This window comes from Schistocerca gregaria, chromosome 7 (genome assembly GCF_023897955.1).
Source record: "Schistocerca gregaria isolate iqSchGreg1 chromosome 7, iqSchGreg1.2, whole genome shotgun sequence".
In the NCBI taxonomy this organism is placed as follows: domain Eukaryota; kingdom Metazoa; phylum Arthropoda; class Insecta; order Orthoptera; family Acrididae; genus Schistocerca; species Schistocerca gregaria.
This window is the reverse complement of record NC_064926.1, coordinates 194,570,828-194,586,645: the sequence shown is the minus strand read 5'-3', so window position 1 is coordinate 194,586,645 and position 15,818 is coordinate 194,570,828. Positions and strand designations below refer to the sequence as shown.

The 15,818-nt window shown below is 46.1% G+C and overlaps 1 protein-coding gene across 7 annotated transcripts in view; it reads right to left on the bottom strand.

The window, feature by feature from the left end:
- LOC126282049 (glycine receptor subunit alpha-3) overlaps positions 1-15,818 on the bottom strand; it is a 692,635-nt gene that overhangs the window by 234,707 nt on the left and 442,110 nt on the right. For all 7 annotated transcript variants that reach the window (XM_049981474.1, XM_049981479.1, XM_049981476.1 and 4 more), the window contains one exon: positions 12,093-12,236. In XM_049981474.1, the coding sequence (XP_049837431.1) occupies positions 12,093-12,236 (144 nt within the window). The remainder of the gene's footprint in view (positions 1-12,092; positions 12,237-15,818) is intronic.

Sequence of the window (15,818 nt, the reverse complement as noted above, 5' to 3'; positions counted from 1 at the left end):
ATTCGTTCAGAAATCAATTTAGAACGTGTTCAAAAACGTTCAAAAACAAACTGGGATGTATTTCAAAATCATATGAACAATCAATAGACCAACGTGCGCTGGATGGTAGGCGCTTTGTGAGACGAGTTTATTATTATTTTTTTTTTCAGGAATGTGAATTTGGTGCCCCGTGAAATTGCCACCCGGGACAGATGCCCCGGTTCCCCCCCCCCCCCCCCCCCCCCCCCCGCCCTCCCCCCTGCCCTAAATCTGGGCCTATGCCGAGTTTGACCTCGCGAGATTATATCCAGGTTTAGATTTCTTCGCTTTTTCTAAGTCACTTCTTAAGCTGTACTACGGTTCATTCAAACAAGCTGCGGCGGATTTCCTGCAATGTGCAACAACCAATTTAACAATTCGTTCATTCTCAAATCGCGCCGTTGCCGAGGAATCACTAAACACCGCATGTAAAAAGGACACCGTCTGTTCAGAAGTATACAGACACTCCTATGTAACGCAGAACTGACCAAAAGATATAAAGTGTAAAGAAGTTCAGTAACTTCGAACTGCGACTGGTCACTGGATCTCAACTGCTGGTATCGTGCTTGTGAAGTGGAAAAGTGAAGGAACAAGGACAGCTAAACTAAGATCAAGTCATGGAAAACCTAAATCAGGATGGCCGAATGTGAATTTGAACCGTCGTCCTCCCGAATGCGAGTCCAGTACGCTAACCTCTGCGCCATCCCGCTCGGTCTTCTTGGAACGTACAGAACGCCTCTCTCGTAGCGTCTATGATTCGAGTTTGCTGGGCATCTGCGAAACGCTCCCGCGCCTACAAATCGACCTCTTCAGGAAACATTTCACTCTTCCTTGCATCTTCTTTACTTATTTTATTCATACAACATGGTACGAATCTCAGATATGTGAGAAATACGCAAGAATTGGTCTCACAAAGCTTCTGTAATCCACTTCATATTGAATGAAAGGTTTCCTTAAGAGTCTCCTTCAAGAGAAGGCACTTGTTGACAGGTGTAATACGAGAGGGGTTCGGTAAGTAATGCAACAGTTTCGATTCAAAAAATGCAGAACCCGTTGTAGGACATCGTGGAATATTCCTGCTTCAACGACTATAGTTTCATGAAATTCCGACTGGTGGCGCCACTATCCGTAGCCTTCAAAATGGCGCTTGTAACGCAGGTGCATTCCATGCAGAGAGCTGACACAGAGTTTTTTTTATTTTATTTTTTTTTATTACGGGGAAACCACAGCATCACAGATATTCATCCATAGGTGCTTGAAGAATATCTACAGAGACCTGTCAGGGAATAAAAGCACAGTGAGTCCTTGGGCGAGGCGTCTGTCATAATAGCAACATGGTCGCGAAAACCTGTCCAATCTCCAGCGTGCCACAGACAGCTGTGACTCCTGCAATATTGGAACATGTGAAAGCTCTCATTCGAGATGGTCGACGGATCACACCTCACTATACAACTGGACTTCTCTGTTGGTAGTGCTGATATACTCGTCCACCAGTTAGGGTATTCAAAAGTGTGCCCCCGCTGGGTTCCTTGCCGCTTAACGGAAGACCATAACGAGCGACGAAGGACCATCTGTGCGGATTTGCCCACCCGTTGCGAGGCTGATCGTGTGAAACTTTTGTGGAACATTGTCATTGGCGATCATTGCTTCGAGCCGGAAACAAAACGGCAATCTGTGGGGTGGCGCCACATCAACTCTCCTCCGAAGAAAAAGATCAGAGCCGCATCCTCAATCTACTAAGTCAGCGGCGGTCTTTTAGGACTCTGAAGCGGTTATTCTGTTTGGTGCCCTCCCTCATGGTGCAATGCAAAGATAAACTAGGACGTGTATTGTACTGCTGTCAGGAAATTGAAGAAACGACTTCAGCGTGTTCTACGGTATGTGATCAAAAGTATCCCGACACCTGGCTGAAAATGACTTACAAGTTCGTGGCGCCCTCCATTGGTAATGTTAAAATTTAATATGGTGTTGCTCCACCCTTAGCCTTGATGACAGCTTCCACTCACGCAGGCATACGTTCAATCAGGAGCTGGAAGGTTTCTTGGGGAATGGCAGCCCATTCTTCACAGCGTGCTGCACTGAGGAGAGGTATCGATATCGTTCGGTGAGGCCTGACACGAATTTGGCGTTCCAAAACATCCCAAAGGTGTTCTATAGGATTCAGGTCAGTACTGTACATAGGCCAGTCCATTACAGGGATGTTATCGTCGGGTAACCACTCCGCCACAGGCCGTGCATTATGTACATGTCCTCTATCGTGTTGAAAGATGCAATCGCCATCCGCGAATTGCCAGATTGTGCTTAAAACATCAGTGCAGGCCTGTGGTGTGATAGTGCCATGCAAAACAACAAGGGGTGCAAGCTTCTCCATCAAAAACTCGACCACACCATAACACCAACGCCTCCGATATTTACTGTTGGCACTGCACACGCTGGCAGATGACACTCACTGGGCATTCGCCATACTCACACCCTGCCATCAGATCGCCACATTGTGTAGCGTGATTCGTCACTTCACACAACGTTTTTTCACTGTTCAATCGTCCAATGTTTATGTTCCTTACAACAAGCGAGGCGTCGTTTGGCATTTACCGGCGTGGTGTGTAGCTTATGAGCAGCCGCTCGACCATGAAATCCAAGTTTTCTCACCTCCCGCCTAACTGAAATAGTACAAGCAATGGATCCTGATGCGGTTTAGAAGTCCTGCGTGATGGTCTCGATAGATGTCTGCCTATTACACATCACGACCCTCTTCACGTGTCGGCGGTCTCTGTCAGTCAACAGACGAGGTCAGCCTGTGCGCTTTTGTGCTGTACGTGTCCCTTCACGTTTCAACTTCACTATCACATCGGAAACAGTGGACCTAGGGATGTTTAGGACTGTGGAAATCTCGCGTACAGACGTATGACACAAGTGACTCCCAATCACCTGACCAAGTTCGAAGTCCTTGAGTTCCGCGGAGCGCCCCATTCTGCTCTCTCACGATGTGTAATGACTACAGAGATCACTGATATGGAGTATCGGGAAGTAGGTGGCAGCACAATGCTCCTAATATGAGAAACTTATGTTTTTGGGAATGTCTGGATACTTTTGGTCACATAATGTGTGGCACAAAAATGTAGACGCATTTCCCCAAGACAACGCAATGAAGCTTTGTTAATCCCTCTCGGGTGTATAGACTTGTGTGAATGGTTCAAATGGCTCTGAGCACTACGGGACTCAACTTCTGAGGCCATCAGTCCCCTAGAACTTAGAACTATTTAAACCTAACTAACCTAAGGACATCACACACATCCATGCCTGAGGCAGGATTCGAACCTGCGACCGTAGCGGTCTCGCGGTTCCAGACTGCAGCGCCTATAACCGCACTGCCACTTCGGTCGTCAGACTTGTGTGAACCCGAGAGGGGATCACAAAGCTTCATTGTACAGTTCTTTGTCATCCACCTTGCAGCCCGCATCTTGCACCTTCCGACTTCCATCTGTTTGTCTCAATGAAGGATGCACTCAGCGGGAAGCAGTGCATGTATGATGCGGACGTTACTGATGCAGCAAGACGTCGGCCAGTAGAGTGGTACTATACTTTTATACAGGCCCTTCCAGTAAGGTGGAGTAAGGCAGTCGCATTGAACGGAGAGTATGTTGGAAAACAGAGTTGTGTAGCTGAAAGAATGGGAAATAATATGCTGTATTGGAATCCTGAATAAAAACAATCTGCTTGGAGAAAAACGTGCGCCGCATCACTTACTGAACGCCCACGTACTTTCGCATCATTAGTTTAATAAGTCATTGTTACAAAATACTGACAAGAATTGTTTACAGGGGAATGGAAATATGGTTGGAGTCAACCTCGAGGAAGGTGATTTGGACTCCGGACAAATGGAGGAACAAGCGAGGTAGTGCTGCCCAAACGACGTATCTTAAAACAGAGGCTGAAGAAAAGTAAATTTACGATTTAGACGAAGGTTTTGACGATAGTGATTGGACTACTGCTGAAATTTTAAGGGTACTGAGGGAAGGATAAAATACCATGAGTGAAATGTAAAGGCTTTTGATAAAATAAATAGACAGCTATTGCGGGAAATATTAATAAGAAGAGGTATACCAATACATATTGTACAGGTAGTTCAAAAGCTCTATGCTAATACAAGAATCCAAATAATTGGGGATAATGAAGAAACAACAAAGGTTATTAATTTAGGAGTTCGACAAGGTTGCAGCATCTCTCCACTGCTTTTTAATATATACACTGACGACATTATACGGCAATGGAGAATGAAACTGAAGAACTACACATATAACCCAACCAAGAAGATTACATTATGACTTTGTTATTCGCTGATGACCAAGTGTTGATTTCAAATAATGAAGGAACTGCAGAGAGCTGCTGCTTGCGAACTATACCAAACATTCCAGACATATAATATGTCAATGTCAATACAAGAAACCAAAGCCATGGATTTCTGTGGAAAAATCCAGTAAGAACAAAAACAATTATAGACAACAAGATTGTAGAGTAAGCAGATAGATTGAAATTTCTAAGAACCATGCTGTCGTACAGGGGAGGCATAGATAAAAAAGACAAAATTGAGAAATTTAACTACTTAAATGGCACTATCAGAAGAGCCTTCCAACGTAAAGTAAGAACGGAAACATATCTCAAATTCTATAAACTTATGTCAGTAAGAACATTACTACATGGAAGTAAATCTTGGATAATGAAAAAGAAAGATAAAATAAGATTACAAGCCAACGAATTGAAATTCCTCAGGTACATAGCTGGATACGCCAAGCTAGACTACAAAAGAAATACACATCTCAGGAAGGAAGTAAATATTTTCTATGTAAACTGTAAGATTGACGAATATCAATAAAGATGAATATCCCATCTGCTGCGAATGGACAAATCAAGGTTACCACTACATATTCCGCAAGGTAAAAGATGGAAGGACCAGGTGGATGATGCTGTTTGGTTCGTGGAGCGCTCAACTGCGCGGTTATCAGCGCCCGTACAAATTCCCAACCTTTGCTGAGTCCAGTCTGCCACTTCCATGAATGATGAGGACAACACAAACACCCAGTCATCTTGAGGGAGGTGAAAATCCCTGACCCCGCCGGGAATCGAACACGAGACCTCGTGCTAGGGAAGCGAGAACGCGACCGCTAGACCACGAGCTGTGGACGAAGGACCTTCTGTAGCCGAGGGAAAGCTTAATGCATACGCAGCAAGAAGGAGAAGACAAAATACAGGCTGCAGTTGCAAGATTCGGAGACGTAAAAGGGAAGCAGTAGTTGAAAAAGGAATTAGACAGTGTTGTAGCATATCCCTAATGTTATTCAATGTCTGCACTGAGAAGCCTATTCAGGAAACCCTGAAGAAATTTGGTCAGGGAATTTAAGTTCATGGAAAAAGGAATAAAAACTTTGAAGTTTTCCAGCGACATTTTAATTGTGAGAGACGGCAGATGACTTGGAAATTAGCTGAACGCGGCGGCAAGGGTCGTGAAAAGAGGTTATAAGACGAACATCAACTAAAGTTAAAGAAGAATAATGGAATGCAGTCGAACTAAATCAGGCGTTGCTGAGGAAATTATTTTAGTGGTGGTGGTGGTTAGTGTTTAACGTCCCGTCGACAACGAGGTCATTAGAGACGGAGAGCAAGCTCGGGTTAGGGAAGGATTGGGAAGGAAATCGGCCGTGCCCTTTCAAAGGAACCATCCCGGCATTTGCCTGAAACGATTTAGGGAAATCACGGAAAACCTAAATTAGGATGGCCGGAGACGGGATTGAACCGTCGACCTCCCGAATGGGAGTCCAGTGTGCTAACCACTGCGCCACCTCACTCGGTAATTATTTTAGTAAATGAGACACTAAAGAAGTAGATGAGTTTTGGTATTTGGGCAATAAAATAACCGATGATGGCATAACTACAAAGGGCATGAAATGCAGGACAGATGACCATAGTTGTTAAGTCCCATAGCGCTCAGAGCCATTTGACATGAAATGCAGAATTGCAGTATCAAGAAAAAGATTTCCGAATTAGAGGAATTTGTTAGGATTGATGTAAATTTTACTGTTGAGAAGTCTTTCCTAGACTTTTTTGTCTCGAGTGTAGTGTATCGTGTACAATAAGAAATTCAGACAAAAAGTGAAACATGTATGAAGATATAACTGTTCTCGAAGGAACGGATACCATTGATGAGCGTGCAGCTTCTCTAGAATAAATTATAATTCATTGAAACCCTCAGCTGCCCACAGGTGTTATTGATATACCTCGACGGGAGCAGCTGAATGTCTATGAGGAACAGTACGTATGTAGATTGTGGACAGTTGGGAATGTGGGTCTTACGGGAAGCGTGGACGGGATAAGTCCCTGGAATCGCGCTATTCATCTGTGTCCTCGGTGGCTCAGATGGATAGAGCGCCTGCCATGTAAGCAGGAGATCGCGGGTTCGAGCCCCGGTCGGGGCAGGCATTTCAGCTGTCCCCATCGAGGTATATCAACAACACCTGTCGGCATCTGAGGGTTTCAATTAATTATTATTTAGAAGAGAAATACGTTGCAAGTGTCAGTTGCGGCCAGAATAGTGTTCCGTGTGATTGTGAGTGGGCTACATCAGACCTAAGTATTCCAACGTGGGCGTGTACTTCGTGCTCGTATGGCGGGCGCTAGAGAAACCGAGGAAGCCGAAGTGTTTGGTGTTTCGAGAGGCACCACGTCGAAGATTTATACCGCATACCGGCAGACCCCGAATGTACGCGCCAGCAGCGATAGCAGCAGCAGCAGTCGCCTGATACACAGTAATTCAGTTCTTGTCTTTTTTTTCACCTGCTTGTGCAAAGGAGTGCAACGGCCTTGCCGCAGTGGATACACCGGTTCCCGTGAGATTACCGAAGTTAAGCGCCGTCGGGCGTGGTCGGCACTTGGATGGGTGACCATCCAGCTGCCATGCACTGTTGCCATTTTTCGGGGTGCACTCAGCCTCGTGATGCCAATTGAGGAGCTGCGCGGCTGAATAGTAGCGGCTCCGGTGAAAGAAAACCATCATAACGACCGGGAGAGCGGTGTGCTGACCGCACGTCCCGCCTATCTGCATCCTCAACTGAGGATGACACGGCGGTCGGATGGTCCCGATGGGCCACTTGTGGCCTGAACACGGAGTGCTTATGCAAAGGAATGAACTATACGTGTTTATTTTACTGTCTAGACTAGTGGTTAGCAAATTACTGTACGTTTCTGTTTTTGCGTAAATCTTTTACTGTAATTTTCCCGCCGCCAGTACATCCACGCCACGCCTCTAAGTTTAAATCTCGAGCTGGTGCACAGCATATAGTTTAGATCAGTGCATTCTAATTTGCATACTTATCTCGTGCAGTAAATCTTGGGTAAGCAGAGTTTGTAGTAGCAGGCAACTACAGATATATCCACTTCAGCAGAGAAATTTACTTCTGTTTAAGACCTTACCATCTCAGGGTATAGTGAGAAATTTCCAGAGCAGTTTTTAGTGTTTCTATACTCTCCTCGTTATATTTTACTTACATTCCAAACTCAGTAGTGCCTTTTGAGATTTTATATCTATTGTTCACAGACTACGATATGGCTAGGGACTGAGCTTGTTGAGAGTGTACACTTGGAGAATTAGCTGCTGTCCATGAACACCTGGAAGCTGCATTGGCTACCATCGACATGATTCTTCCTAATGCTCAAACCTGCAGCTACTTCTGAGCTCTGGAGACGAGACTGGCGACACCATTGGTACCGTTGGAATTCCCTTGTGACCCGGGTGTCGCTGCATCTTCTGATACGCGACATCTGACCGGTACGTCCTCACTCGAGCATGGGTGGCAGACAGTGGTGTGTGCATGTGTCACTGGACGGAAGTCGACAGAGGAAGCAGTCCGCACGGCTGGCTCCCTACGCCTTAGCAACAGGTGGGAGGAGCTATCCAGTGTTCATGATAACTAATCCAGCACTGGATGCCTCTCCTGTTGGGCCAGCGGCCGATTTTCCTGCCTAGTACGGACTAGTGCAGAGGGTGGGTACGCTTGTCATTGGGCGCTCAAATGTTAGGCGGGTGATGGTGGACCTCAGGCAAATAGCAGGCAAGGCGAGAAAGAATGCCAGGTGCATTCGGTATGTTTGCCGGGGCGTCCCCTCCTTGATGTGGAGGAGGCTCTGCCGGCGGCTATCGAGTACACAGAGTACAAGTGGCTGCATGCAGTGGCACATGTCGACACGAGTGAAGCCTGCCGCTTGGGTTCTGACGGCATCCCCGAGTCCTTTCGGCGGGTGGCTCATCTGGTGGAGGCAACTAGCGTGGCACGCGGGAGTGCAGGCTAAGCTTTGTATTTGTGGCATCGAACAGTTTTAATTCCGTGCCTCTGGTTTGGAGTAGAGTGGAAGGTCTAAGCTAGAGGCTCAGACGACTCTGCGACGGTACCGAATGTGAGTTTCTCAACTTCCGCTATAGGGTACAGAATTGCACGGGTCCCCTTAATAGGTCAGATGTTCACTACCCGTGGGAAGAGCGTAGTGGAGTACGTGTGTCGTGCACATAAGGCTCTTTTAGGTTAGAGGTACCCTCCCTTGGGATCAAAGACTATTTGCCTGATAAATAAGTGACAACGTCCTAAGAGAACGTTCCTCCTCGCAGATCTGAGACAGAGAAGGTTAATATGATTTTAGTAAACTGCAGGAGCATCCAAGGCAATATTCCAGTATTAGTATCCCTCAGTCTCTGGACTGAAGACCAAAACAACAACACTGAACACTATAATGCACAGGTAGCATTAGGACAGGAAGTTGGTTGAAACAGGACGTTAAAGACAACGAAAGCCTAAGTTCAGAATGGAATATTTATAGTAAGGATAGGGTAGTCGCCAATGGTGATATTTATTGCAGTACAGAATTCGATAAAATCTATCGAGGTTATCACGGATTCAGACTGTGAATTAATGTGGGTGAAGTTAACTATCAAAGATGGGTCAAAAATAGTAATAGTATGTTTTCATAGAGCGACTGTGTCAGGATATCTAGTGCTACAGCGCTTCAGGTATAACCTAACAGAAAATCGATAGGTATTTGGCTGGTCATGCCTTTGGAACAGAGGGAGACTTCAACTGGCGCAGTATAGACTGGGAGTCTCGTGCTATCGAAATTGGTGAGTTACGCAGGGATTCGTGTCATATTGTTCTGTACGCCTTGCACGAAAATTGCTTTGAGCAGGTAGTTAGGGAACCAACGCATGAGAGTAACGTCTTAGACCTCCTCGTTACAAACGGACCGGAAATTGTCGAATCAGTTAAAGTAAAGGAAGGTATCAGTGATCGTAAAACTGTGATAGCATCTATGACAATGGGTCTTAAAAAGAATATTAAAAAAGGTAGGAAGATATTTTTGCTTAGCAAGAGTGACAGGATACAAATTTCAGAGTATCTCAGCCGTCAGCATCAAATATTCGGTGGTGAGGACGAAGATGTGGAGGACAAATGGGAAAAAATTCAATGGCATCGTGCAGTATGCCCTAGACAAGTACTTTCCGAGAAAGTTCTTAAAGGATAGGAAAGACCCACCATGGTTTAATAGCCATGTTAGAAAAGTGCTATGTAAACAAAGAGAATTTCATCTCAGATTCAAGAGAAGTAAAAATCAGATCTCAATATTACTGAGCCTTTGTTGTTTACTTTGGAGAGAAGGGTGCGTGATCGCTATCCTCCTCCATCATCGTTATATGAACATGCCACTACTTTTCAGTAAGAATGGTATAGAATTCCCTTGAAAGCCACTCTGAGATGACTGTAAGCTGGTCTGAATGTCAACGGTTTTCCTAAGCGATATCTAGCATAGCAATATGTTGTGTCTTTGGTGTTTCCATATTTTTGTCCGCTCTCTGGCTCAAGGTAATGTGGAATAATGCTTTATCTAGTTTCATGCTACGTATTGTGAGCGGTTCTCTAGATAGTTTCGCGTATCTAAGTCAAAGACTCGAATATGAGGCCCAATATACACACATAAAAAAAAAGTTTTGCATCACCTCGGTTCCGAGAGTTCTGGCACCTCTACAGAAAATTGGAATAGAGATCAACATAAACGTCATTTCCGCCCTTTTTATTTCTCATGAAAACCACACATTGCATGTTGTACCACCTTCAGAGGTGGTGGCCCAGACTGCTGTACACACCGGTGCCTCTAATACCCAGTAGCACGTCGTCTTGCATTGATGCATGCCTGTATTCGTCGTAGCATACTATCCACAAGTTCATCAAGACACTGCTGGCCCAGGTTGCCTCACTCCTCAACGGCGATTCGCCGTAGATCCCTCAGAGTGGTTGGTGGGTCACATCGTCCATAAACAGCCCTTTTCAATCTATCCCAGGCATGTTCGATAGGGTTCATGTCTGGGGAACATGCTGGACGCTCTAGCCAAGCGATGTTATCATCCTGAAGGAAGTCATTCACAAGAGGTGCACGATGGTCGCGTCAATGAAGACGAATGCCTCGCCACTGTGCTGCCGATATGGTTGCACTATCGGTCAGAGGATGGCATTCAAGTATCGTACAGCCGTCACGGCGCCTTCCATGACCACCACCGGCGTACGTCAACCCTACATAATGCGACCCTAAAACAGCAGAGAACCTCCACCTTGCTGCACTCGCTGGACAGTGTGTCTAAGGCGTTCAGCCTGACCAGGTTGCCTCCGAACACGCCTCCGACGAATGTCTGGTTGAAGGTATATGCGACACTCGTCTGTGAAGAGTAGGTGATGCCAATGCTTAGCAGTCCATTCGGCATGTTGTCGGGCTCATATGTACCGCGCTGCATGGTGTCGTGGTTGCAAAGACGGACCTCGCCAAGGACGTCATGAGTGAAGTTGAGCATCATGCAGCCTGTTGCGCACAGTTTGAGTCATCACACGACGTCCTGTGGCTGTATGAAAAGCATTATTCAACATGGTGGCGTTGCTGTCGAGGTTCCTCCGAGCCATAATTCGTAGGTAGCGGTCATCCATTGCTGTAGTAACACTTGGGTGCCTGAGCGAGGCATGTCATCTACAGTTCCTGACTCTCTGTATCTCCTCCATGTCTGAACAACATCACTTTGGTTCACTCCGAGACGCCTGGACACTTCCCTTGTTGACAACCCTTCCTGGCACAAAGTAACAATGCGGACGCGATAGAATCGCGTTATTGACCATCTAGGTATGGTTGACCTACAGACAACACGAGCCGTGTACCTCCCTCCTGGTGGAATGATAGAAACTGATCGGCTCAATGTTAAAAAACATATCGGCTCAACCACTTGTTTATAGTGTAAAACACTAAGATTGACGTGTTTCGGAAGTCAAGCTTCCATCATAAGAATAATAAAAAGTAAAAGAACCTGTTAAAACTCGCTAAAATGGAACATGCACCAGGCACAATAATATTAAAACATCGTGGCTACTTCCCTTATTGCAGCCGTGTCTTCCAAGGTGCATCTCCAGATAGTCGTCAAAATATAAAAAAACTCTAAAATGGTGTCGCCTATGACGATTATGTGGAGATGCACCTTGGAAGACACGGCTGCAACAAGGGAAGTAGCCACGATGTTTTAATTTTATTATCAATTTTATTGTGCCTGGTGCATGTTCCATTTTAGCGAGTTTTAACAGGTTCTTTTACTTTTTATTATTCTGATGATGGAAGCTTGACTTCCGAAACGCGTTATCTTAGTGTTTTATACTATAAACAAGTGGTTGAGCCGATATATTTTTTAACATTGAACATTCACAACCACGACCTCTCATCCAGTATGGATAAAATCAAAACTGATCGGTTGTCGGACCCCCTCCGTCTGATAGGCGCTGTTCATGCATGGCTGTTTTCATCTTTGGGCGGGTTTAGTGACATTTCTGAAGAGCCAAACGGATTGTGTCTGTGATAGAATATCCACAGTCAATGACCATCGTCAGGAGTTCCTGGAACTGGGGTGATGCAAAACATTTTTTGATGTGTATAGTATACGTTTCTAACCTGTTAGGAAGGTTCGGCTAAGGAAGTAAGAGTGTAGCCAAGCTGGCGGCGTGCAGACTCACCTTCCCTCTCGGGAACGTATCCGTCAGTCTCCTCGATCTGCAGCGGCTGGCCCACGTTGTACTGCAGCAGCTTCAGCTCGGGGTTGAGCATGATGGGGTCCGAGTCTGCCCAGCGTAGTCGCAGCTTCTGCATGTTGTACGAGACTGCAGCAACACAGGACGCGAGTTGTCACTGGCCGGCATACGGGAACACTCATAGACAGTTAACAGCACACTGGCGGGACCAAGGTCGTTCAACATTTACTCTCTCAAGAATGACAACGTTTTCATTTGCAACTGCTGTCGATCACAGATCATCGTAGCATGGAAGGGCAGTTCGTTGAAGTCCTTCTCGTGAGAGAGCTGTAAGAGCCCATAGTGTTGACGATGTCACTAAAAACACTCATGTTCAGAAAAAACAGAACACCTTGAAAGGCTAGAGATAGGTAGTTCATATTCACAGGACATGAATATTAGCATGGTCTGAAGAAATGATTAGCATCTCAGTCACCTCGGTTAAGCATGTGCCATGTTGCCTAGTAGGACAGGATCCACTAAGAGTCTGGTAACTTGTTACACGCTTGATGGCATCGACGCGTATAAGGCGCGAAAGGCGTTCTGTGGTATAGCCATCCAGGCTGCGTTCACCTGGTTCCAAAACTCATCTGTGGTGGTTGGCACTGGGTCATAGCGCTGCACTCGTCGTTTCACGATATCCCACATATTTTCGATTGGTGACAAATCTGGTGATCTGGTGGACAAGGGCAATAGGCTGACATCCCGTGTCACCAGGAAGGCACATGTTCATGCAGTAACATATGGCCGTGCTGAGCCGTGGTAAAAATTGTCGTTTTGAAGAGTGCGCCGCAGCGCGTAGTGTGAAGCAGTCGCCCTCCGTTTCCGACGGTGGCGCCGCTGTGGCAATCGCAGCTTGCGTGTCTCCCTCTGGTGGGAAAGGGGAAGGGTTGTCTGTTGACATGCATATAAGGGGCGCTATGAGCTCGCCAGTGAGTCAGTCTGGGTCTGTCTCTCACCCCCAGCTTGCTAGTCTGTCTCTCGTCCGCATTTGTTAGGCAGTTAGTGTCTGCCTGTAGTTCGGAGTGCTAGTATGTCTGTCGTTCGAATCAACCTTTAAAGCCGGCAAAATTAGTCTTTCCACTCCGCCAGTAAGAGAACTCAGCGAGTGATCGCCCGGTCGGGGCTTACTTCCTAAATCCGAGTCTGCGCTTTAGGCCGCCAGTCTGCTCGAGTTTGCTCAGGCAATGGTCATTGGCGGTTGGATCGATCGGTTGGTCGGTTGCGCACTGAGACACAAGATGACTTGTGCGTCTTGTGCGTCGGCGCATGTGAGGTCGCCACGTGAGTCCAGTGGGCCGTGGCGTATAGCGAGGGGTAGTGGCTTCGCGGTCGACACCAGAGCGACAGGAGTGAACCCACGACATCAGTGTGGCCCGTGCGAGCTGCGACGTCGTAAGACGGGAGATCAGCGCGCCTTCCTGCGTCCGTTGAAGCGGCTGGCAGGGAACGGTTCGGGAGAGCGATTTGGGGGCGCTACGCCAGGTCTTCTCGAGAAATCGGTGATTATTAGAAGTTAAGTGATTGGTGATTTACTCTTGTTAAATTTTACTTGTTTTCTTGGTGAGGTTACCAGCCATTTTGCTTTGGGGTCGTCACACTATTCTTCTCCGTTTGCCCACCCGCGGGAAGGTGGTTGTTTATAAATTGGGTGGTCTGTTTTTCCCTTGTGGAGTGGGGGGGTGTTAGAGCAATCTACGGTTCGGGTTGTTCAGTGATCTCCCTATCAATCTACCGTACGTTGGTAGCTGCCTGTGTCATGTTTGTCGGATTTTGTGTGTTAACGAATTTATTGCTTGGAGTGTAACTGCCTAATACCTGAAATATGTTTTGATCTTTGAAAACTTTTATATTATTGCCTATGATCTTGAGAAGCGTTATCTGTGTTCTGTAGAGCATCTTAACTACTGTTTGGCGAAACTTCTAGAATTTTATATAAGATTGCATTTTATGGGCTTTTATTTGAATGATCATTTTAGTATATAAAGTTACCGCCCTTTCACCTTAACCCTTTTCTTAGAAGTTAAAATCAAGTTGCACCTTCGGTGACAAGGTTAATATTTTAATTGTTAGTGTTTTGTGCCATATCCATCCTTCCTATGGGAGGGGGGGGGGGTGCATATTTTGTGTACTTCTGTAAATTGTTAAAACTCTTAGTTTAAAGTAATCTGTTGTGTTGCAGATTTGCACCAGTGTTGTCTTTCAGAGGCTGTTATGAGCGGTCGTAGCTACGTCCGTGTCAAAAGGGAGCGGCAAGGTTCTCTGCCCGAAAGCTCATACAGTCAAAACTTGTTTCTTTCTGCCTCTGAATAAATTGTAACTTTGATATTTAGAGGGTGCTTTCTGATTATAATTTTAAATCTGTTTTTTTTTTAAATGCTTTACGCACTATTAAAGTGAATAAAATTCCCATATGTTAAAAGGAATTTGGTTATGATTTCATCAGTTACTCCCTGGCAACGACTTCGATGCTTATATAGTGTGATTAAATGTGTTAATGTTCTTGATGAATCGCTAGTAAATCAAATAAATTCTTAAGAATATTCTTTGACAGTAAATCACGGTTCACGTGCATTGTCGTGCCGAAAAATGGCGTCTGAGGTGTGTACAGAAAGCGTACAGCTGCGGGCCACAGGCTGTCATTCACGTTTGTCACACTGCTCACAGTGCCCTGGAGACGCACCAACTGTGATTTATGGTTGTACCCAATACCACCCCACACAATAAGACCTCGAATTGGCGCCGTTTCTCTTGGGCAAATGCAGTCACTGTGATGCCGATCCCCCTGTCTGCGGCGAACCGAAATGAGGTCATCGTTTTCAAACAAACAGGACCTGGATTCGCCCGAAAACACTATCTGATGCCGTTCCTGTCCCCAGTGACGTCATTCCAAACACTTTTACAGTCTAGCAGCTTCCTGCACATTAGTCAAAGGTAGGCAGAGAGGTGCCGTGGTAAGCGCTGACGGACTGTAGTCCCTGATATACGGTGTGTTATACTGTTCCACTGTAGTGCTATAGCCGAGGAGGACGCAGATCAGCCCTGCAATGCGATTCGGGTGAAGTGTCGAGCTCCTCGAGGGAGGGGGGGGGGGGGGGGTTGGGTGGTGCGGACTGACCGATCTCGTCGTGTTTTACGCCCTTCCGTGAACCATTCTGCAAACACCCGTTGCACTGCTGAAACACTTCATGCCACACGAGCAGCAATTTCCCGGATGGATGCATCACAATCTCTCATACCAATAAAGCGCTCTCTTTCAAACTCACTGATTTGACGGTGCGGTTCGCGCATACGTCTTCGAGGCATCCTGCACGCGTGCTCAAGTCACACTGATCCATTACCTTCGGTTTATAGCCATAACGAGAGCCACAGGCACGTTTTACCAATAGGTCGTGTTGCGCTGTGATATCGATGTTGACCTTGAAGAACCCGCAGGCCGACATGGTTTAAATGCTAATGATTCCTGTAAGACATACCAGTGTACATAAAAACTTCCTTCTTCTAGTTTTTGTACGTCCAACCTTGTAACTGGAGGCCTGGGGGACTAGAGATGTTCACTTATGAAAAAATATGAAACACCTACAGCTGTCCTTATGATGTCATTTATTCTATGGGTACCAGTGCACCATCTTCAGGCCTTAGCTGATGCTGAAGGGGGTTAACACCATCGTA